Source organism: Bufo gargarizans, chromosome 5 (assembly GCF_014858855.1).
Source record: "Bufo gargarizans isolate SCDJY-AF-19 chromosome 5, ASM1485885v1, whole genome shotgun sequence".
Taxonomy (NCBI): domain Eukaryota; kingdom Metazoa; phylum Chordata; class Amphibia; order Anura; family Bufonidae; genus Bufo; species Bufo gargarizans.
The window spans coordinates 6567922-6594290 of record NC_058084.1 but is presented as its reverse complement, the minus strand read 5'-3'; the positions used below and the strand labels follow the sequence as shown (position 1 = coordinate 6594290).

The window sequence follows — 26369 nt, the reverse complement described above, 5'->3', positions numbered from 1 at the left end:
AGGGCCGCCGAACGGATATACGGATGTGGACAGCACACATTGCGCTATCCGCATCTTTTGTGGCCCCATTGAAATAAATATGCGGTCGTAAGGCCTGACAGTGACTTCCGTGAAAATTGCGGGATGCACACGGACCGCATATGTATTTTGAGGAGACGTGATTTGTGCAGGAGGCCTACGTTTTCCACTGGTTTTTACATTGTAGCAGCTGGTGACTAAGTCAACACAATTTCTTAGTTGTCAGGTCATGTGACATCTGAACTCCATCCAGATTTTATAGTCAGCTGGAAATGATGCATAAGATTCGTACATTTCCATGATCACCACTGGTGTCCTATAGGGGGGAGGGGTCGCCAGTGTAAAAATATGTCAAGTGGAGTTCCCCTTTAAGACAGATGTGTGAGCCGTCTCTGCGTTAGCTGTGCTCAGGCAGAAGCTTCCATGTTGCTTTGTTGATCTTGAATCCTTTCCCATCTCTTTCGTCTTCCTCGCATATTTCTCCGGAGGGGGATTGACGTGGGAAAATTCAGGAAAATATCATACAAGGCTGGGAGCGCGCGACCCTGACATCATGGAAAGTCATGTCAAGGAGGCAGGAAGACGCGAGCTTGGGATCGGGAAGGCTCCGGCCATCGGGAAACCGTCCAGCGACTTTAACGCTGACATTCAGAAGTGATTCTCATATAAAAGAAAACCGTCCCAAAATACTGTACAGCCCAAAATATGTCCCTAATACTTTACACTCCTTGTTCAGCAGAGCGGAATATGTCAGTTAACTCCTTTGCGTTACATTGCTTGTGCATTTGATAGCTCTCGAAAAATAGCTCTGCTACATCTAACAATAGCACTGCATCACCTGTGTGGTGACAAACCCAGCAATACTGCATCTGAAGAACGCAACACCTCTATACAGCTCGTCTGTGTATGCCAAAATCAGCACTGCTACATCTAAAACATTTTGTCCCACTGTATTTAACAAATTGAGCACTGACCTAGCACTAGTATGTCTGAGAAACCCAGCTGTGCTGCATCTTACAAACTCGGCTCTGCTGTGCCTGGAAATAAAAAACAGCCCCATTACATTTTACCAACTCAACTCTGCTGTGTAGCCTTACTGTGCCTTAGCCTCACTACATCTTATAATGCCTTCTTGCATATGACAAACTCAGCTACTTGCCACACGACATGCACAGCTCTACTACATATAACAAACTGGTAGATTTGAGATCTGAAAAAAACTTAGTTGATCTCTGTAGTGACCTGACAAACCCAGCTATTCGACACCTGAGTTACAGTCAGCTCTACTGTATCTGACAATATCAGCAATACTGCATCTGACAAACTCAGTACTGTTACATCGGACAAACACAGACCTGCTACATTTTATAAACTTAGCACCACTTTAAAAACTCAACCTTGCTGCGTCTAATCAATGAAGCCCTGATGTCACTGACAATCTTCGCTCTGCTGCATCTCATAAATACAGCTAGGTCTGAAAAACGTAATCCTGCTGCAAAGCCAGCTCTGCTACATCTGACAAACTTCATGTCTAGCAAACTTAACCCTGATGCATCTCATACAATTTTGCTTCATCGGACATCCTCAGCTCTGCTACATTTATTAAGTGTGAACTGATTTATTTACATTTTTCTGCCAAGACCAGAGAATATAATTCCGCGGTGTCAGTGAAGCCCCGCCACCTTGTGCTCAGTGTGATGACAACATTCCTACCCTAGAAGGGGCGCGCTCCCTACACTTTGGAGTCACCCTCTTCTGACACAGCTTTCCCAGAGTCCTAGCACATTTACCTTGTTCTGTACAAATATATGAGAAGGGTCACCCTAGTGTTGGCCCTCACCCCTGTCTAGGCCCCTAGGAGCCACAATGGTTTACTCTTGATCTTCAAATCTACAGAAATTCTACAGACTTTAGAGCTGAAATCTCTAAGCATTCTCTACGTGTTCAGTCTAAAAGCTTCCAGTGGTGATTTCCATTTACTTATTGTATGTAGCTCAACTAAAAGGTGGAACTGAACACAAACTTGCCCAATGTTTCCCGTAACCGCTGCTGGTACCTGCACTATAATACAGGATATAACTCAGGATCAGTACAGGGTAAGTAATGTAATGTATGTACACAGTGACTGCACCAGCAGAATAGTGAGTGCAGCTCTGGAGTATAATACAGGATGTAACCCAGGATCAGTACAGGATAAGTAATGTAATGTATGTCCACAGTGACTGCACCAGCAGAATAGTGAGTGCAGCTCTGGAGTATAATACAGGATGTAAGTCAGGATCAGTACAGGATAAGTAATGTAATGTATGTACACAGTGACTGCACCAGCAGAATAGTGAGTGCAGCTCTGGAGTATAATACAGGATGTAACTCAGGATCAGTACAGAATAAGTAATGTAATGTATGTACACAGTGACTCTACCAGCAGAATAGGGAGTGCAGCTCTGGAGTATAATACAGGATGTAACTCAGGATCAGTACAGGATAAGTAATGTAATGTATGTACACAGTGACTGCACCAGCAGAATAGTGAGTGCAGCTCTGGAGTATAATACAGGATGTAACTCAGGATCAGTACAGGATAAGTAATGTAATGTATGTACACAGTGACTGCACCAGCAGAATAGTGAGTGCAGCTCTGGAGTATAATACAGGATATTACACAGGATATACAGCGAGTGCAGAATTATTAGGCAAGTTGTATTTTTGAGGATTAATTTTATTATTGAACAACAACCATGTTCTCAATGAACCCAAAAAACTCATTAATATCAAAGCTGAATATTTTTGGAAGTAGTTTTTAGTTTGTTTTTAGTTTTAGCTATTTTAGGGGGATATCTGTGTGTGCAGGTGACTATTACTGTGCATAATTATTAGGCAACTTTACAAAAAACAAATATATACCCATTTTAATTATTTATTTTTACCAGTGAAACCAATATAACATCTCAACATTCACAAATATACATTTCTGACATTCAAAAACAAAACAAAAACAAATCAGTGACCAATATAGCCACCTTTCTTTGCAAGGACACTCAAAAGCCTGCCATCCATGGATTCTGTCAGTGTTTTGATCTGTTCACCATCAACATTGCGTGCAGCAGCAACCACAGCCTCCCAGACACTGTTCAGAGAGGTGTACTGTTTTCCCTTCTTGTAAATCTCACATTTGATGATGGACCACAGGTTCTCAATGGGGTTCAGATCAGGTGAACAAGGAGGCCATGTCATTAGATTTTCTTCTTTTATACCCTTTCTTGCCAGCCACGCTGTGGAGTACTTGGACGCGTGTGATGGAGCATTGTCCTGCATGAAAATCATGTTTTTCTTACCTTGCAGACTTCTTCCTGTACCACTGCTTGAAGAAGGTGTCTTCCAGAAACTGGCAGTAGGACTGGGAGTTGAGCTTGACTCCATCCTCAACCCGAAAAGGCCCCACAAGCTCATCTTTGATGATACCAGCCCAAACCAGTACTCCACCTCCACCTTGCTGGCGTCTGAGTCGGACTGGAGCTCTCTGCCCTTTACCAATCCAGCCATCTGGCCCATCAAGACTCACTCTCATTTCATCAGTCCATAAAACCTTAGAAAAATCAGTCTTGAGATATTTCTTGGCCCAGTCTTGACGTTTCAGCTTGTGTGTCTTGTTCAGTGGTGGTCGTCTTTCAGCCTTTCTTACCTTGGCCATGTCTCTGAGTATTGCACACCTTGTGCTTTTGGGCACTCCAGTGATGTTGCAGCTCTGAAATATGGCCAAACTGGTGGCAAGTGGCATCTTGGCAGCTGCACGCTTGACTTTTCTCAGTTCATGGGCAGTTATTTTGCGCCTTGGTTTTTCCACACGCTTCTTGCGACCCTGTTGACTATTTTGAATGAAACGCTTGATTGTTCGATGATCACACTTCAGAAGCTTTGCAATTTTAAGAGTGCTGCATCCCTCTGCAAGATATCTCACTATTTTTGACTTTTCTGAGCCTGTCAAGTCCTTCTTTTGACCCATTTTGCCTAAAGGAAGTTGCCTAATAATTATGCACACCTGATATAGGGTCTTGATGTCATTAGACCACACCCCTTCTCATTACAGAGATGCACATCACCTAATATGCTTAATTGGTAGTAGGCTTTCGAGCCTATACAGCTTGGAGTAAGACAACATGCATAAAGAGGATGATGTGGTCAAAATACTCATTTGCCTAATAATTCTGCACGTAGTGTATATTAGAATAAGTACCTCAATGTATTCGCAAATTTACTCAAATTTAAATGTAGATTTAGTCTCTTTCACACGATTGAGTTTTCCGTCTGGATGCGATGTGTGTAGCGAACACATAGCATCCGGACTGAATCCTGACCCATTCATTTTATTTTTCACGCATCATTTTTGTGTTCGAGAAAAATCACAGCATCTTCTATATTCTGCGTTTTTCATGCAGCTCTGGCTCCATTAAAGTGAATGGGGATTGCGTCAAAAATGGAAGGCGTCCGGATGCAATGCGTTTTTTACTGATGTGGATTGTTATTCCTTAGTTTTTCTTCCCGCATTACATCCTCATGGAAAAATGCAAACGCTTTGCTCAATCGTAGACAGAACTGAACTTGGTGCAAACCCATCCGTTTTTCCCTGAACAGTTCTTCTTCAATCCATATGTCTGGTGTGAAGGAGGCCTTTTTGTATATGTTACACTGTAGCTCAGCTGAGCAGTTTGGGGGAGTGGCTGTCGACAAGCTTGATGACGTTTCCAATGGCAACCAGCCTAGATTTTAAATACAAGGATCGCGTTTCCTTTCCTCCTTTCTATGTTATGTTCTTGTTTCCATGGGGTTCTCCTGCCCTGTAGAGCTCCACAGGGTTGGTGAACAGGATCGGGAAAGCTTCTTATTGAGCGACCCCCTTCTTACATTATTACTTTCCCTCCTCTGAATGACGATGATGAATTGATGCGCTGATAAGTCAGATACTTTATAAACTGCTAATGGATTATTGATCGCAGTTCGAGGTTTCGCTGCCAAATAATCCATTTTGTTAGAAAACCTTTCAAGTCAACAAAAACACCAGAGGAAATCTATTCAGAAGAGACCTGAAGAAGCTCTTGTCTATACGGGGGGCTGTAATGGAGGCAGCTGCTGTATGACCTGGAGGGCCTACTCTATGTGGATAGATGACCGCATCATTAAATTTATGCTCTAGTCACACCTAAATCCGCATCTCAAAATTGTGCAAAATTCTGCTGGAGTCCATTACATTGTAGGATTTCAGATATGTTGCAAATTCTTTGTTAATGCAGTGATTACACTGTAGTTTCCCAGTTGAGGTGGCCCCAAAGCTATTCTGGATTCCCCAGACACTGTTGAGGTGTCACCACGTGTTACTGCTTTCTGGAGGGGATTGTAAGTCGTGGTGCACACCAATGGTAAATAAGCCTAGAGAGTCAGGGTCTGCAGTAAACCAGTGTGCTTCTTTACTGGAGGAATTTAAGTGCAAAACAATATAGGCAATGCACTGAGCTGAGTCTCCTCCGTGGCAGAAGAAGGTTCCATGCTAAGGACAGGCCTGAGCTAGCTGTCCCTCTCTCTCTCAAAAGGTTGATATCCTGCCTAAAGGCTGGTAGCCTAGGGTTTGTGGCTCAGTCTTTGGGCAGGGTATCCCTGTCTCAGTGTCCTTTTCTGGTCTGGTCAGAGTCAGTCCTACTACTAACCACTGGTTCCTATCAGCAGACAACTAGGAAGGTTCTAGTTTTATATAGTTTCTAGCTAAACTAGAATATTCGAGTGGGAGGGGAGGAGTGGAGAAGCGCAGCCTAACAGAAACGTTGTTGCAATTTCAGTCTGCCATAAACTTATATAGAATTTCAGTACAAGTCTATGGGAATGACTAAGTGTTTTCTTCCAGTCTTCAGTCCTAAACAACAGAGCTAATCCAGACAAACAAAAGGTCAGTGTGTCTGTTTTTTTCCCATCCAATATTTTGCATAGTCCCTTATAGTAACTGTGGAAGATTTCTAACTTCTCAGTGCTCAGATAGAAAGTCCCAAAGTCTCTCAGTATTAGCTGGTGGCGCATTAACCCTTTCCATGGTGCAGTGCAGATATAGTGCAATAACAGTGCTAATGAACCGGATACATAACAACAACAAAAAATGAAATGAAGTTCAAAATATAAAACAGTGTAAGTGTACACAATGACATAAATCATCTTGCAAGTTGACCCTTCTAAATGCAATAAAATTGATGGCTTTATATAATAGTAATAGGGGCAAATATCCACAAACATCCATGCTCCAAAACGCCCTTCTCCAGGGTACTACTGTACAAAATATATCTACAGTATTCATGTAACAAAATGTTCATAAGCTGTGTTCATATCTTCTTTAAGGTATCTACCATCTTTTATTGCAAACCTTCACAGGCCTATTATAAATCCATGAATTTTGACCTCCTTTAAAAGCATTTATCACCAGGATCAACCCTAGTAAAGCAGGTTTATCCTGCTGAATAAAATGATACTTGTCTTGTGAAAATCGATTGCGGCATTCTCAAGAAAAAATACTTTTATTCTTTACACAAAAAAGGGGTGTGGCTAGCAATAGAAAGCTGAGCGGCACTGAGGGGTTAGGCTCCACCCCTCAGGGCACTGAAGCTCTAATTTGCTTGCGGAATAAGAGTCTTCTTTCTCTGAAATGACACAACTAATGTTGGCAGGACAGGTATCATCTTAATCAGCAGGGTCTACACTACTAGGTGGACAACAGTCTCCTCCTGTTTTTATAAAGGTGGAATACCCCTTTATGTTGAAATTTGGAAGTGATTTGATATTTATATAATGTTGTTCCTTTGTTTCCCATTAACTAAAAGCTTCATCTTTGCCAAGTCATAAGATCTTACCATTGATCCAATCCATTTCTGGAGATTTACCAGCTTCATTAGAGACTGATGGATTGCTGCTCTCTGGGCTCGTGTAGTCAGCCTGCGGTTTGTAAGCATCGCAGAGGTTCTGAGATTCCGGGGGGATTCGGGCAGAGCGCCCTGGGGTACAATTTCACTGCGCTGGCTCTGAGCTCCCCTGGTAGTGATCATGTACTCATTAATGGTCTTCACAAAAAAATAAAATAAACTATCGAAGACTATAGAGACTGTCAAAGGAAAACATTTTTCAGGAGATGTGGCCCTCGCAGACGTGTAGCCCTGCGTGTGGTTAATCTATAGGACTGGGAACCACTGGCAATATTCCTGTGTGTGCATGTATGTAACAATGTTCTGGGGCACTGTGCGGCGGTATGATCTGAGATCAGCATTATTATTGAGCAGTAATATTATATGGTCACTGTATGGGGCTATTGTTTATCCATTACATGGAGAGATAATTAGTACAGACTACAGTACATAGTATATAATATAAAAGATATAGTGGTAGTGGAGGCATACAACAGTACAGCATGTGACCGCTACAGCCAATCACTGTCCTTAGCAGTATATACGTCTATCTATCTATCTCTTATCTATCTATCTATCTATCTATCTAATATCTATCTATCTATATATCTATCTACCTCATATCTATCTATCCATCTCATATCTATCTATCTATATATCTATCTACCTCATATCTATCTATCTATCTATCTATCTATCTATCTATCTTATATCTATCTATTTATCTAAAAAGAAAATCTGCAGCACTGCAAAATGATGAAAAAGTATTAAAACAACTTTTATTCACCATGTGAAGAGACTCTATCTGTCCACATGGGTGAATAAATGTTTTTTTATACTTTTTGATCATTTTGGAGTGCTGCAAATTTTCTTTTTTTAATGTGAAGCTCTAACATCGGGGTCTGTGAACGCACCTACTACAGTTTACTTTGGGGACTTGTGCTGCTTTTTTCACAATTGCAATATACAGTGTATATATCTGTGTCTATCTATTCCTCATTTCTATCTATCTATCTCATATCTATCTCATATCTATCTATCTATCTATCTCATATCTATCTCATATCTATCTCATATCTATCTATCTCATATCTATCTATCTATCTATCTATCTATCTATCTATCTATCATCTATTATCTATCTATCTATCTATCTATCTCATATCTATCTCATATCTATCTATCTATCTCATATCTATCTATCTATCTATCTATCTATCTATCTATCTATCTATCATCTATTATCTATCTATCTATCTATCTATCTCATATCTATCTATCTATCTCATATCTATCTATCTATCTATCTATCTATCTATCTATCTCATATCTATCTATCTCATATCTATCATTCCTATCTATCTATTATCTATCTTATCTATCTCATATCTATCTATCTATCTCATATCTATCTATCTCATATCTATCTATCTATCTATCTATCTATCTATCTATCTATCTATCTATCTCCTATCTATCTCCTATCTATCTCCTATCTATCTCCTATCTATCTATCTATTATCTATCTCTCTATCTATCTATCTATCTATCTATCTATCTATCTATCTATCTATCTATCTACCGTATCTAGCTCATATCTATCTATCTATCTATTATCTATCTATATCTATCTATCTCTCTCATATCTATCTATCTATCTCATATCTATCTATCTCATATCTATCTATCTATCTATCTATCTATCTATCTATCTATCTATTATCTATCTCATATCTATCTATCTCATATCTATCTATCTATCTATCTATCTATCTTATCTATCTCATATCTATCTATCTATCTATCTATCTATCTCCTATCTATCTCCTATCTATCTCCTATCTATCTATCTATTATCTATCTCTCTATCTATCTATCTATCTATCTACCGTATCTAGCTCATATCTATCTATCTATCTATCTATTATCTATCTATATCTATCTATCTCTCTCATATCTATCTATCTATCTCATATCTATCTATCTCATATCTATCTATCTATCTATCTCATATCTATCTATCTATCTATCTCTTATCTATCTCATATCTATCTATCTATCTATCTCATATCTATCTATCTATCTCATATCTATCTATCTATCTTTCTATCTTGCCATCTCAGTCTTCCTTTAGCTGTCTCTTTCTTCGGTCTCTTTCCAGCCGCTCAGTTTCCCTGTGCCTGGATCTCTCAGGTGGGGGTGGATTGTGTGCAGTCTATTGTATAATGGATGACTTCATAAATATTTTAGTGACAATGTTAAAAAATAAAAAAAAGATTTTTCACGGTTATTTTACTTATGAAAAAAGTTTCCTTGGGTTTCCTTCGCCCCCACGTATCTGGACTAAAAGAAGCAGCTGTGTCTGACGTACCAGTGCTTTATGGGGTATCCCCTTGGGTCGCTTTCTATTTAGCTGTAAAGCAGGAGTTGCTTTTGAAGGTCGGAAGGGGCGAGGTGGAGTAAATAATTTAGGGTGATTCCCACGGTGCAGAAATTACTTACAACGGATCAGCGCTCTCAGCCGTATGTGACCGCGATACAACTAGACAGAGGAGTGTGAGCGAGCGATGGGTCACCTGCCTCCGCAAGCCATGCCCAGAGAACGGCAGCAGACACGACATGGAGGATCCTGTTATTTTAACCCATTTCATGCTGCATTATGTAGCCTGTAGTCAGGGGCGGATTAAATGGCCCAAAGACCCGGGGCTGTTCCTCAAGCTTGGGCCTACGAGAAAAAACTGTATACTGCACAGTATACCCTTGCCCCCCAGCCATAATGATAAAGACATATTTAGATGGGCATTAAATTCCACATGGTCAAACATACAGGAGAACACAGCGCCGCATACCTATTACATCCATGGACGTCTCCTCTGATGTACAGTACAGACCAAAAGTTTGGACACACCTTCTCATTCAAAGAGTTTTCTTTATTTTCATGACTATGAAAATTGTAGATTCACACTGAAGGCATCAAAACTATGAATTAACACATGTGGAATTATATACATAACAAAAAAGTGTGAAACAACTGAAAATATGTCATATTCTAGGTTCTTCAAAGTAGCCACCTTTTGCTTTGATTACTGCTTTGCACACTCTTGGCATTCTCTTGATGAGCTTCAAGAGGTAGTCACCTGAAATGGTTTTCACTTCACAGGTGTGCCCTGTCAGGTTTAATAAGTGGGATTTCTTGCCTTATAAATGGGGTTGGGACCATCAGTTGCGTTGTGGAGAAGTCAGGTGGATACACAGCTGATAGTCCTACTGAATAGACTGTTAGAATTTGTATTATGGCAAGAAAAAAGCAGCTAAGTAAAGAAAAACGAGTGGCCATCATTACTTTAAGAAATGAAGGTCAGTCAGTCCGAAAAATTGGGAAAACTTTGAAAGTGTCCCCAAGTGCAGTCACAAAAACCATCAAGCGCTACAAAGAAACTGGCTCACATGCGGACCGCCCCAGGAAAGGAAGACCAAGAGTCACCTCTGCTGCGGAGGATAAGTTCATCCGAGTCACCAGCCTCAGAAATCGCAGGTTAACAGCAGCTCAGATTAGAGACCAGGTCAATGCCACACAGAGTTCTAGCAGCAGACACATCTCTAGAACAACTGTTAAGAGGAGACTGTGTGAATCAGGCCTTCATGGTAGAATATCTGCTAGGAAACCACTGCTAAGGACAGGCAACAAGCAGAAGAGACTTGTTTGGGCTAAAGAACACAAGGAATGGACATTAGACCAGTGGAAATCTGTGCTTTGGTCTGATGAGTCCAAATTTGAGATCTTTGGTTCCAACCACCGTGTCTTTGTGCGACGCAGAAAAGGTGAACGGATGGACTCTACATGCCTGGTTCCCACCGTGAAGCATGGAGGAGGAGGTGTGATGGTGTGGGGGTGCTTTGCTGGTGACACTGTTGGGGATTTATTCAAAATTGAAGGCATACTGAACCAGCATGGCTACCACAGCATCTTGCAGCGGCATGCTATTCCATCCGGTTTGCGTTTAGTTGGACCATCATTTATTTTTCAACAGGACAATGACCCTAAACACACCTCCAGGCTGTGTAAGGGCTATTTGACCATGAAGGAGAGTGATGGGGTGCTGCGCCAGATGACCTGGCCTCCACAGTCACCGGACCTGAACCCAATCGAGATGGTTTGGGGTGAGCTGGACCGCAGAGTGAAGGCAAAGGGCCAACAAGTGCTAAGCATCTCTGGGAACTCCTTCAAGACTGTTGGAAGACCATTTCAGGTGACTACCTCTTGAAGCTCATCAAGAGAATGCCAAGAGTGTGCAAAGCAGTAATCAAAGCAAAAGGTGGCTACTTTGAAGAACCTAGAATATGACATATTTTCAGTTGTTTCACACTTTTTTGTTATGTATATAATTCCACATGTGTTAATTCATAGTTTTGATGCCTTCAGTGTGAATCTACAATTTCATAGTCATGAAAATAAAGAAAACTCTTTGAATGAGAAGGTGTGTCCAAACTTTTGGTCTGTACTGTATATATATATATATATTCCCATTGACTATAGTGAGGTCTGTCTGGTTTTCTTCAGGGAGCTCTGCATTTTACTGGACAAACCAGTGCATGTTACACAGAGCATGCCCACTATACTCTGCCTTAGAAGTCAACATACAATGGTCACATCTCACCTCCTCCACATTCCTACCTAGTAACCTCTGCATATGTCATTCAACTCATACCCACAGCGCTCTCCTATAGAAGTCAATAGGTGATAGTCACAACTCATCTCTTCCACATCCTTAGGCCTAGTTCACACGACTGTATGGCTTTTATTGTTTTTTGCGGTCCGTTTTTCACGGATCCGTTGTTCCGTTTTTTAAGTTCCGTTGTGTTTCCGTTTCCTTTCCGTTTTTCCTTTCCGTTTTTCCTTTCCGTTTTTCCGTATGCCATTTACAGTATACAGTAATTACATGCGTAATTTCCGTATGTGTCCCGTTTTTTTTGCAGACCCATTGACTTGAATGGAGCCACGACCCTTGATTTACGGCCAAATATAGGACAAGCTCTATCTTTCAACGGAACGGAAAAACGGAAATACGGAAACGGAATGCAAACGGAACACATTCAGTTTTTTTTTTGCGGAACCATTGAAATGAATGGTTCCGTATACGGACCGTATACGTAACACAAAAAAACGGCCCGTACACTCGCAAAAAAATCGTTTGTGTGAACTAGGCCTTATACTGTGACTCCTGCATATCTCACAAAGAGCATGCCCACTAGTCTCTCCCTTAGAAGCTAACATGTGAAGGTCACAGCTCACCTTCTCCACATCCTTACGTAGTGACCTCTGCATGTGTCACACAGAGCATGCCCACAACACTCTCCTATAGTTATTAGGTCATAGTCACATCTACATTAAAAATCTATTATTTTTTTGGGATGAAAAAGATTGCATTCTTACTATATTCCAACACCTATTAATTTTTTCTCAAGCCAATTTTTTTTTCCAGCCCAGTAATATTTTCCCAGCTTCCCAATACATCATATAGAATACTAAATGGTGCCATTAGGAAGTACAACTTGTCCTGGAAAAACAAACACTCATACAGATATGTGAACAAAATATAATAAAAAAAAGGTATGTCTTTGAGAATGCAGGGAGTAAAAAACATAAACACAAAAATGGAAAATGGCTGTCCGGCAATATCAATACTAATTTTCAAAAAGGGCATGCTCTTCTCTGCCGGCTGCGGGCAGTGTACAACAGGTGAGCAGCATGCTGACCAGCCTTGCTCCAGAGATTTTGACCATAACTCGCTTTAGACAGGTTGAGTACTTAGGATGTTCTTCTGAGGTGTCTTGGGACTTCTTGGATGAGTAGTTTCCGTTGTCTCAGAGTCATTTAGGCAGTCCCACCACTCCTGGGAGCATTCCCCACTGTCCCAAGTCTTCTACATTTGGAGGTAATGTCTTTCACTTACGTTTTACGAAAGCCCAGAGACATAGAAAAAGTCTTCCTTGACTGATAGAGGTCATCAACTTCTCTGGAATGTCCTTTGCTGGTGGCCTGGTGTTCTAGAAGAGACCTTGTGAGGCTCTCATGTTAATGGCTGTGTTCACTGATCCACGGCATCTGAACAAAATCCAAGCAAATTTGCAAATTTTCTTGAATACAATGAATTGCCATTTTGTGTATACAGCTCCTATGAAGATCTCTGGGTCTTCCTAAAGACACATGTAGTATAATTTGCCGATTTCTAATCTCAGTTGTATGGACCTCATTGACACAGAGCGGTCATGGTGAATTTGTCGGCACAGCCATGGTGCATTTATGCGACCATCAGTAAGAGTAATTGTCAGCTGTCCTCCTGCACTAACAGTTGTTATCAGTATGTATTGGTTCCTGGAGATGAGAAAAGCCCCCTCGAGCTATCCCTCCAAAATACCCATATAATTAAAAGGAGTCCTGAAAAATGTAACCACTTTACCGATTACTGGCCACAGTGGTGTCCCACCTCAGCCAGGTGGTCACATTTCCTTGTTGAGATGGATCAGGAAGTAGAGACCAGCAGGGGGTCCCAGAAGGGCAGGGATGTATGATTTTTTTTTTTTTTAAAGGCATTCTGTCCCTTTTTTTAATTATTTTTTTTACTAGCTGGGAAACCCCTTTAATTTTTAATTTAGAGCCTAGTGAATGGTCAGCTGTGCTTGGCAGTTCCCAAAGATCCATGAATGGAGTGGCACCACAAAACTGCAGCACCAAGTCCTACTCATTTTAGTGATCAGTGATGGCCCTGGTAGTGAGGCCTTCAGCAATCATATATTTATCATCCATCCTGTGTACAGAATGAATGTGTTTTTTGTAGGATCTCCCCTTTAAGGTTGTTGATGTTAATGGCTATTAGAGAACCCCCCCATTTACTTGTGAAGGAGGGATCACAGAGGTGTCTCCAAGGGGCATAACTTAAAAAGGCTGGGCCCATAGAAACTTTTATTAAGACCCCCCCCCCCCCCCCAACCATTCCAACACTTCACGATTGAAACTATAGCTCCCAATTTAGACCGAGTAATGGTAAGAATATGATCTGAGTGTAGACCTCATCTAGTTTCCAAGGTGCTGGAGGCTCTGAGACCAACACTATGATATGTGGCTCTTCATGGATGTTCTTCCTTTTGGTATCTGGTAAACTTTTGTGCATATATTTTGCTTGAATGTGAAGTGAGGCTTGATGTTGCTCTTGGTTTTGGACAGCAGAGTGGTTGGTACTCTTGTCTTGTAGCACTGGTGTTTTGGGTTTGAAGGATGACATCTGGATGGCGTTTGTATGTTCTCTCTGTGGGTTTCCTCCAGTCTCCTTCCTAACTCCAAAAGCCTAGCCTAGTTGGCTTCCTACAAAATTGACTCTGGTGAGATAGGGAAATTAGATAGTGAGCCTCGTTGGGGACAGGAACTTATGTGGGTGATCTCTGACTGACCTTAGCTAGGATTCAAAAGACTTGCTTGTCTTGGGATGTTTTTCTGAGGTGACTGTGGATTTGCTGGATAAGTTTGTCCCACCCAGTAGTAAGCCTGGTTGGCCAACTACTCTTTGGAACATCTGCCAATGTTCTGAATCTTCTTCATTTGCATATGTGGCCCAGTGAAGTCCAAGTGTTTCGGGCAGTGGGTGTGGAACTACTGTGGCAACCAACAGGTTTAACCTAGTGCTACTCCTAAAGGTGTTATCCATGCAATTCCAAGGTTTTACTCTTTAACCCTTATACAGGGATTTGGACTTCGCTACAGGGAAGACACCAAGCCACTACCTCTTCGAACAGTCCAGGCTTAGTTGGCTGCTGACCCATGGGGGTGATAGACACCTCGGTGCAAGGCACCAAGGAGTCAGGCAATACGCCTAGTCAGAGGTCAGGGCAGGCAGAATATGTGCATATCCATTAACAAAGTCCGATGTCAGGGCCGGCAACAGTGGGTCAGTAAGGTAAATGGGCAAGGGTCAGGTCAGGCAGCAGAGGATCAGAGTTGGTAAACAGGCAGAGGTCGGTACATGGGCAGAGAATCAGAACAGCACACCTTGGTATGGAACTGGCAAGCTAAAAAACCAAAAGTTAAGGCACTCTCCTCTAGGGGAAGGTGCCTTATATACCCTGAGATGACTATACCCTGAGAAGACTAGGGTGCGCTTGTGCTGGCAATTCTAAGGACCATCTGAAATGTGACCAAAACTTTTTGCAACTGCATAGATACATTGTTGATACTTTTGCTTTTCAGTTTACATAATCTGGACGAAGATGTATTGAAATTTTCAACCTCTCAAAAAGTTTCTGCTGTAGCTCTGACAACCAGTCTGTACAGCTGAGCGGATTTATCACCAGTGTAATTGTGTGTGGGAGTGCAACCTGCAAAGTAATGATAAGTTTTACAGTGTCAATGCTGAATAATGTGTGTACAGATCGACATCCATACTCTTCTAACTAGACATCACATCTAGAGCTCTGCTGCCCAATCCACATAATGGAAAAATCTCCCATTAATCTGTCTCATTAGGAAATCTGAGCTAAAGTTTGCCGTCTTTTTGAGCAAATTCTTTTTCAAAAATCGCAAAGAATTCATCTAAATCTTCATAAAAAGTTGAAAACGTTTATCAATATTATTTTCTACAGATTTTGAGCTAAATATGACATATGACTCCATTCTCGTGATCAATAGAGAACTTAGAGGACCTCCACTGATCTGACAACAAGACACAAATACTTTCATTACTATCAGGGTGTCAGGACTGGTTTTAAAAGCTGGAGAACTGGGTAATCTCCAAGGGTCTAGGGTTTTCATATTATCCTGAGGATGGGACCCCTCCCAGAAGCAACATTACTACCCTAGACAGCCAGAGAGATCCACATCAAAGCTATTGATTATTTCACCACTATAGACCACCAAGAATTGTCACCTATAACCCACCCAGTGTTATTAATGGTGTCAAGTGGTCTAATGTGGTAACTGGATTGCAGTATTATGTGGGAACTATATGAAAGCATTATGTAAGCTCTATTTGAATTGTGCATGTATACTAAATAGGGAAGTCTTATTTGGTATTCTCGTTACATGGGCATTATGTGCAGTTTTATGTGGATAATAAATAGAAAAGTTTATCCTGGCTTTGTATGGTGGTATTATTTATTTGAACACTGAATGACCATTTATTTTGAGCACTGAATGGCTGTATTGTTTGGTGATTTGTATATCTGTTGCACTTGGCACTGCATGACGATTTTCTAGACATATCAAGAAATTGTGGATTAATTTGAGAAATTGTCTATACATGTGATAATCATTCTCTATCAAATGGATACATAGATGTTTTTAATTTTAAGTAAATACCTCAACAATTACATCTTATATTTTTATAGTATCTACAACTTACATTTCAGTTAAATAAAGCTCCACATTTCCTGCTTCTCTTCACAACAGAATTAAACAAAGGAATTTTGTTGTCCTGGAACCAATTAATATTGTAACTTGAGGAACCGCTGTATTTTCTGTACAAGATTATACTTATTGTGATACTGCCTTCTATGTACAAGAATATAACTACTATAATACTGCTCCTATGTACAAGAATATAACTACTATAATACTGCCTTCTATGTACAAGAATATAACTACTATAATACTGCCTTCTATGTACAAGAATATAACTACTATAATACTGCTTCTATGTACAAGAATATAACTACTATAATACTGCTCCTATGTACAAGAATATAACTACTATAATACTGTCTTCTATGTACAAGAATATAACTACTATAATACTGCTCCATGTACAAGAATATAACTATTATAATACTGCCTCCTATGTACAAGAATATACTACTATAATACTGCTCCTTATGTACAAGATATAACTGCTATAATACTACTGCCTACCTATTGCTACAAGAATATAACTACTATAATACTGCCTCCTATGTACCAGAATATAACTACTATAATACTGCTCCTATGTACAAGAATATAACTACTATAATACTGCTCCTAATGTACCAGAATATAATTACTATAATACTGCGCCTATGTACAAGAATATAACTACTATAATACTGCCTCCTATGTTACAGAATATAATTACTATAATACTGCTCCTATGTACAAGAATATAACTACTATAATACTGCTCCTATGTTCAAGAATATAACTACTATAATACTGCTCCTATGTACAAGAATATACACTACTATAATATCGCCTCCTATGATAAGAATATAACTACTATAATACTGCTCCTATTACAAGAATATAACTACTATAATACTGCTCCTATGTACAAGAATATAACTACTATAATACTGCTCCTATGTACAAGAATATAACTACTATAATACTGCCCCATCCTATGTACTAAGAATATAACTACTATAATACTGCTCTATGTACAAGAATATACTACTATAATACTGCTCCTATGTACAAGAATATACATACTATAATACTGCCCTATGTACAAGAATATAACTACTATAGACTGCCTCCTATGTACAAGAATATAACTACTATAATACTGCTCCTATGTACAAGAATATAACTATAATACTGCTCCTATGTACAAGAATATAACTACTATAATACTGCTCCTATGTACAAGAATATAACTACTAATACTGCTCCTATGTACAAGAATATAACTACTATAATACTGCTCCTATGTACAAGAATATAACTACTAATACTGCTCCTATGTACAAGAATATAACTACTATAATACTGCTCCTATGTACAAGAATATAACTACTATAATACTGCTCCTATGTACAAGAATATAACTACTATAATACTGCTCCTATGTACAAGAATATAACTATAATACTGCTCCTATGTACAAGAATATAACTACTATAATACTGCTCCTATGTACAAGAATATAACTACTATAATACTGCTCCTATGTACAAGAATATAACTACTATAATACTGCTCCTATGTACAAGAATATAACTACTATAATACTGCTCCTATGTACAAGAATATAACTACTATAATACTGCTCCTATGTACAAGAATATAACTATAATACTGCTCCTATGTACAAGAATATAACTACTATAATACTGCTCCTATGTACAAGAATATAACTACTATAATACTGCTCCTATGTACAAGAATATAACTACTATAATACTGCTCCTATGTACAAGAATATAACTACTATAATACTGCTCCTATGTACAAGAATATAACTACTATAATAGCTCCTATGTACAAGAATATAACTACTATAATACTGCTCCTATGTACAAGAATATAACTACTATATATGCTCCTATGTACAAGAATATAACTACTATAATACTGCTCCTATGTACAAGAATATAACTACTATAATACTGCTCCTATGTACAAGATATAACTACTATAATACTGCTCCTATGTACAAGAATATAACTACTATAATACTGCTCCTATGTACAAGAATATAACTACTATAATACTGCTCCTATGTACAAGAATATAACTACTATAATACTGCTCCTATGTACAAGAATATAACTACTATAATAACTGCTCCTATGTACCAGAATATAACTACTATAATACTGCTCCTAGTATAAGAATATAACTACTATAATACTGCCTCCTATGTACAAGATATAACTACTATAATACTGCCTCCTATGTACACGAATAGAACTACTATAATACTGCCTCCTATGTACAAGAATATAACTACTATAATACTGCTCCATATGTACAAGGAATATAACTACTATACTACTGCTCCTATGTACAAGAATATAACTACTATAATACTGCCTCCTATGTACAAGAATATAACTACTATAATACTGCTCCTATGTACAAGAATATAACTACTATAATACTGCTCCTATGTACAAGAATATAATTACTATAATACTGCTCCTATGTACAAGAATATAACTACTATAATACTGCTCCTATGTACAAGAATATAACTACTATAATACTGCTCCTATGTACAAGAATATAACTACTATAATACTGCCTCCTATTGTACAAGAATATAACTACTATAATACTGCTCCTATGTACAAGAATATACTACTATAAACTGCTCCTATGTCTACAGAATATAACTACTATAATACTGCTCCTATGTACAAGAATATAACTACTATAATACTGCTCCTATGTACAAGAATATAACTACTATAATACTGCTCCTATGTACAAGAATATAACTACTATAATACTGCTCCTATGTACAAGAATATAACTACATAATACTGCTCCTATGTACAAGAATATAACTACTATAATACTGCTCCTATGTACAAGAATATAACTACTATAATACTGCTCCTATGTACAAGAATATAACTCCTATGTAAAGAAGAATAAAAAGAAAAAAAACATGATATAACTATAATACTGCTCCTATGTACAAATATAACTACTATAATACTGCCCTATGTACAAGAAATAACTACTATAATACTGCCTCCTATGTACAGAATATAACTACTATAATACTGCTCCTATGTACCAAATATAACTACTATACTACGCCCCTATGTACAGAATATAACTACTATAATACTGCTCCTATGTACAAATATACTATAATACTGCTCCTATGTACAAGAATATAACTACTATAATACTGCTCCTATGTACAAGAATACTACTAAATACTGCTCCTATGTACAAGAATATACTACTAATACTGCTCCTATGTACAAGAATATAACTACTATAATACTGCTCCTATGTACAAGAATATAACTACTATAATACTGCTCCTATGTACAAGAATATAACTACTATAACTGCTCCTATGTACAATATAATACTATACTGCCTCCTATGTACAATATAACTACTATAATACTGCTCCTATGTACAAGATACTACTATAATACTGCTCCTATGTACAAGAATATAACTACTATAATACTGCCTCCTATGTACAAGATATAACTACTATAATACTGCTCCTATGTACAAGAATATAACTACTATATACTGCTCCTATGTATAATATAACTACTATAATACTGCTCCTATGTACCAAATATAACTACTATATACTGCTCCTATGTAAGAATATAACTACTATAATACTGCCCTATGTACAAGAATATAACTACTATAATACTGCTTCCTATGTACTAAGATATTGATACTACATAATACTGCCTCCTATGTATAAGAATAATAACTACTATAATACTGCTCCTATGTACCAGAATATAACTACTATAATACTGCCTCCTATGTACAAAAATATAATACTATAATACTGCCTCCTATGTACAAGAATATAACTACTATAATACTGCTCCTATGTACCAGAATATAACTACTATAATACTGCTCCTATGTACCAAATATAACTACTATAATACGCCTCCTATGTACAAGAATATAACTACTAGTAATACTGCCTCCTATGTATAAGAATATAACTACTATAATACTGCTCCTATGTACAGAATATAACTACTATAATACTGCTCCTATGTACAAGAATATAACTACTATATACTGCCTTCCTATGTACAAGAATATAACTACTATAATACTGCTCCCTATGTACCAGAATATAACTACTATAATACTGCTCCTATGTACCAGAATATAACTACTATAATACTGCTCCTATGTACCAGATATACTATAATACTGCTCCTATGTACCAGAATATAACTACTATAATACTGCTCCTATGTACAAGAATACTACTATAATACTGCTCCTATGTACAAGATATATACTATATACTGCTCCTATGTACAAGAATATACTACTATATACTGCCTCCTATGTACAAGAATATACTACTATAATACTGCTTCCTATGTACAAGAATATAACTACTATAATACTGCCCCTATGTACAAGAATATAACTACTATAATACTGCCTCCTATGTACAAGAATATAACTACTATAATAGCCCTATGTACAAGAATATAACTACTATAATACTGCTCCTATGTACAAGAATATACTACTATAATACTGCCCTATGTACAAGAATATAACTACTATTGCTAACCTTTTCCAGGTTGTAACAAAATGTTGTTCTTTAAGATGCACTATGAAAATAATAAGTGAAAACAGATAGATGCAGGATTTTACATGTGCTGTTTATTAAGCAAATTCTTATTGTGCACTGTCACGTTAAGATTATATATATATTAACGTGATATTTTTTGTATTTCAGGTTCCTTATTGTCCTCGGGTGTCTGGTGTTAGCGATCCTTACAACGTTCAAAGAATATGAAGATATTTCAGGAGACTGGCTCCTTCTTATAGTAAGTATACACCACAGAGGCAATCAGCAATGTACCGCTCCATCACAATGTAACATTTTCCTGTAATGGTTTTATAATGTAGTAAAATTCCTTTAATCTGGCATCTAATAATTATGAAATTAATTTTTGTTTGGGCAGAAAATACTAGATTATGAGACCAATTAGTAGCATTTTTATTTTATTTTAACATTGTGTGCATGGTTGTATATAGGTTTCCTCTACTTTTTTCATGGCCAACCTAGAGACATAAAAATGTTCTGTCTCCCCCTCCACCCTCAGTCCTGCTCACTTTGCCTACTTCGCACATGTACTACATTGCATGTTTTTATATGGCCTTGGTAAGGAATTAGTGATAGAATTCCTGTAATATCCTGGGTGGTCTAGAGTTGTACAATGAATATTATCTAGTATCTCTGGTGGTCTGTGGTGATGACTTGGTTAATGTTGAGATCCATTATCTAGAGTGGTCTAGAGTAGTCATGGGTTAATATTTATAACCCTAGTGGTCTAGAGTTCTATAGGTGGTAATATTTATTATCTCTAGTGGTGTCTGGTGATCATTGGCTTAATATTGATATCCAGGGTGGTCTGGGGTACTTATGGGTTAACATCTAATAATCCAGATGGTCTAGAGATGTATGGTGATTAAAATCTGTTATCTCTAGTGGTCTCTACTAGATTAATATTCATATCCATTATCCAGGGTGGTGTAGGGTAGTGATGGGTTTATATCTAATTTCCCTGGTGGTATAGATTTGTGTAGTGAAGAATAATGGTGATGACTGGGCTAATATTGTTTTTTATTATCCATGGTGGTCTAGGGTAGTTATGGGTTAATATCTAATATCCCCGGCGGTCTAGAATTATATAGTGGTTAATATCTAGTATATTTGGTGGTCTATGGTGAAGACTAGGTTAATATTGATATCCGTTATCCACGGTGGTCTAGGGTAGTAATGGGTTGATATCTAATATCCCTAGGGGTCTAGAGTTTTATAGTGGTTAATATCTAGTATATTTGGTGGTCTATGTGAAGAATAGGTTAATATTGTTATCCGTTATCCATGGTAGTCTAGGGTAGTTATGGGTAACTATCTAATATCCCTGGTGGTCTAGAGTTTTATAGTGATTAATATCTAATATATCTGGTGGTCTGTGGTGATGACTGGGTAAAACTGATATCCATTATCCAGGGTGGTGTAGGGTAGTTATGGGTTTATATCTAATTTCCCTGGTGGTCTAGATTTGTGTAGTGAAGAATAATGGTCTATGGTGATGACTGGGCTAATATTGGTTTCTATTATCCATGGTGGTCTAGGGTAGTTATGGGTTAATATCTAATATCCCCGGCGGTCTAGAATTATATAGTGGTTAATATCTAGTATATTTGGTGGTCTGTGGTAAAGACTCGGTAAATATTGATATCCGTTATCCAGGGTGGTCTAGGGTAGTTATGGGTTGATATCTAATATCCCTAGTGGTCTAGAGCAGGGCAGGCCACCCTGCGGCTCTCCAGCTGTTGTAAAACTACAACTCCCATCATGCCCTGCTGTAGGATGATAGCTGTAGGCAGACTGGGCATGCTGGGAGTTGTAGTTTTGCAAAAGCTGGAGAGCCGCAGGTTGACCATACCTGGTCTAGAGTTTTATAGTGGCTAATATCTAGTATATTTGGTGGTCTATGTGAAGACTAGGTTAATATTGTTATCCGTTATCCATGGTGGTCTAGGGTAGTTATGGGTAACTATCTAATATCCTTGGTGGTCTAGAGTTTTATAGTGGTTAATATCTAGTATATCTGGTGGTCTGTGGTGATGACTGGGTAAAACTGATATCCATTATCCAGGGTGGTGTAGGGTAATTATGGGTTAATATCTGATATCCCTGGTTGTCTAGAGGGTATTGACTACCAATATTATATAATAATACAATTACAAGATTTGGTTACTATATGGTTTTGGATGTTAATGGTTTAGCAGAGGTAGATTAGGGCAGAAATCTTTATAATATGAATAAGTCCATTTTAGGCCTCATGCACACGACAGTATTTTTTCACTGTCCGCAAAACGGGGTTCCGTTGGTCCGTGATCCGTGACCGTTTTTTCGTCCGTGGGTCTTCCTTGATTTTTGGAGGATCCACGGACATGAAAAAAAAGTCGTTTTGGTGTCCGCCTGCCCGTGCGGAGCCAAACGGAATCGTCCTGAATTACAATGCAAGTCAATGGGGACGGATCCGTTTGACATTGACACAATATTGGTGCAATTGCAAACGGATCCGTCCCCCATTGACTTTCAGTGTAAAGTCAGGAGTCTCTTTATTTATACCATCTGATCGGAGTTTTCTCCAATCCGATGGTATATTTTAACTTGAAGCGTCCCCATCACCATGGGAACGCCTCTATGTTAGAATATACTGTCGGATATGAGTTGCATCGTGAAAACTCATATCCGACAGTATATTCTAACACAGAGGCGTTCCCATGGTGATGGGGACGCTTCTAGTTAGAATATACTACAAACTGGGTCCATAAGAACACGGATGCACACAAGATTGGCATCCGTGTCCGTGACTTTTTTTTCATGTCCGTGGATCCTCCAAAAATCAAGGCAGACCCACGGACGAAAAAACGGTCACGGATCACGGACCAACGGAACCCCGTTTTGCGGACAGTGAAAAAATACTGTCGTGTGCATGAGGCCTTATTGTCGTGTATGCCATGAATATCAGATGGTGGGGCTTCGACTCTGGACACCCCCGGCGATCAGCTGTTTGGAGGGTCTGCGGTGCCTCTCCACCATTTACATGGGACTGCAGTGGTGCAGGGGATTTCAGCTTCGTCCCATTGAAGGAAACAGGACAAAGCTGACTAATCCATATTACAATTAAAATTTAGAAATGCATAAAGAAATCTAATGTCTCTGTGTCCCTCCTCCTGCTCCTCACTGTCCTGTGTCTGTCTGTAAGACAGCAGGCTGCAGCAGGAGCCTCCCCTCTCTGTCCTGTCTGCAGCAGGAGCCTCCCCCCTCTGTCCTGTCTGCAGCAGGAGCCTCCCCCCTCTGTCCTGTCTGCAGCAGGAGCCTCCTCCCTCTGTCCTGTCTGCAGCAGGAGCCTCCCCCCTCTGTTCTGTCTGCAGCAGGAGCCTCCCCCCTCTGTCCTGTCTGCAGCAGGAGCCTCCCCCCTCTGTCCTGTCTGCAGCAGGAGCCTCCCCCCTCTGTCCTGCCTGCAGCAGGAGCCTCCTCCCTCTGTCCTGTCCTCAGCAGGAGCCTCCCCCCTCTGTCCTGTCTGCAGCAGGAGCCTCCCCCCTCTGTCCTGTCTGCAGCAGGAGCCTCCTCCCTCTGTCCTGTCTGCAGCAGGAGCCTCCCCCTCTGTTCTGTCTGCAGCAGGAGCCTCCCCCCTCTGTCCTGTCTGCAGCAGGAGCCTCCCCCCTCTGTTCCTGTCTGCAGCAGGAGCCTCCCCCCTCTGTCCTGTCTGCAGCAGGAGCCTCCCCCCTCTGTCCTGTCCTGCAGCAGGAGCCTCCTCCCTCTGTCCTGTCTGCAGCAGGAGCCTCCCCCCCTCTGTCCTGTCCTGCAGCAGGAGCCTCCTCCCCTCTGTCCTGTCTGCAGCAGGAGCCTCCCCCCCTCTGTCCTGTCTGCAGCAGGAGCCTCCCCCCTCTGTCCTGTCTGCAGCAGGAGCCTCCCCCCCTCTGTCCTGTCTGCAGCAGGAGCCTCCCCCCTCTGTCCTGTCTGCAGCAGGAGCCTCCCCCCTCTGTCCTGTCTGCAGCAGGAGCCTCCCCCTCTTCCTGTCTGCAGCAGGAGCCTCCCCCCTTCTGTCCTGTCCTGCAGCAGGACCTCCCCCTTCTGTCCTGTCTGCAGCAGAGCCTCCCCCTTCTGTCCTGGTCTGCAGCAGGAGCCTCCCCCTTCTGTCCTGTCTGCAGCAGGAGCCTCCCCCTTCTGTCCTGTCTGCAGCAGGAGCCTCCCCCTTCTGTCCTGTCTGCAGCAGGAGCCTCCCCCTTCTGTCCTGTCTGCAGCAGGAGCCTCCCCCCTCTGTCCTGTCTGCAGTAGGACACTAAGATAAGCCCCGCCCCTTGATTAGGCCCTTAGTTCTTCATCCAAAATGGAACAGACCAGCAGGAGATTAACTCTTTTGTTACCGCCAGGATTTCTACAAGTTTCAGGATCGTGGAGAAAATCCTGGCGACTGACAAACAGAGGGGAAAGGTCATCTACTGCTCTTATGCATCATTCCTTTTTAGGTTTAGTCTACCTTCCCAAAAATACCATCTAGAATAGTGACATTGGGAGTCCCCCCGGCTGTTCATGCAGAGTCAGCCAAAAAATGGCAGCATTCCCACCTTTGAATATACAGCACCCTCCGTCATAGCTGGATTACCCACAATGCAGCACTCCTGCAATATACGTACGCACAGCGAGCAGTGGTTAGAGGGAACCTGTCTCTAGACCCCCATTTATGCTCCACTGCTTTATTACACTGAGATCTATGAGATTTATCATAGCAGCAGAACACGCAGGCTGGCATCATCCAGGTGATGTAAAGGGGTCTACTGCCATCTAGTGGTGACAGACGTGTACTACTGCTGCATACACTACATATAAAACAAATTTTAAAAAAACTAAATCCTGAATGGGAAATCTCCACAAATGTGTAGTGAATTCCCCACTCATATATCACCAAGTATTTAGGCAGAGTTGCATTAAAATTTCTGGGGAAGTTGGGTGACCCCTTTATGGAGATATAGTGTGGTGGGGACATATTGGTTGTCACCTAACCAGAATCTTTTCTTATAGTATTTTTCCTATAATTAAATTAATTGCTTCATTGCACCCAGCAGAATGCTCCTTATAAATAGTAGTGAAAGCGGAGGTCCCCCTATCAACAGTGCCAGCAGAGTGCCCCCTATTAACAATACCAGCGGGGTGCCCCTATAAACAGTGCCAGCAGAGTGCCCCCTATTAACAATACCAGCAGAGTGCCCCTATAAACAGTGCCAGCAGAGTGCCCCCTATTAACAATACCAGCAGAGTGCCCCAATAAACAGTGCCAGCAGAGTGCCCCCTATTAACAATACCAGCAGAGTGCCCCTATAAACAGTGCCAGCAGAGTGCCCCCTATTAACAATACCAGCAGAGTGCCCCTATAAACAGTGCCAGCAGAGGG

The 26369-nt window shown here is 40.1% G+C and overlaps 1 protein-coding gene across 1 annotated transcript in view; it reads left to right on the top strand.

Moving 5' to 3' along the window:
- Nucleotides 1-571: 571 nt before the first annotated feature.
- The window catches only part of KCNQ3 (potassium voltage-gated channel subfamily Q member 3), a 140210-nt gene continuing 114412 nt past the window's right edge, over nucleotides 572-26369 (top strand). Inside the window, exons 1-2 of the mRNA XM_044293690.1 lie at nucleotides 572-672; nucleotides 21125-21215. Coding sequence (XP_044149625.1) covers nucleotides 572-672; nucleotides 21125-21215 — 192 coding nt within the window. The remainder of the gene's footprint in view (nucleotides 673-21124; nucleotides 21216-26369) is intronic.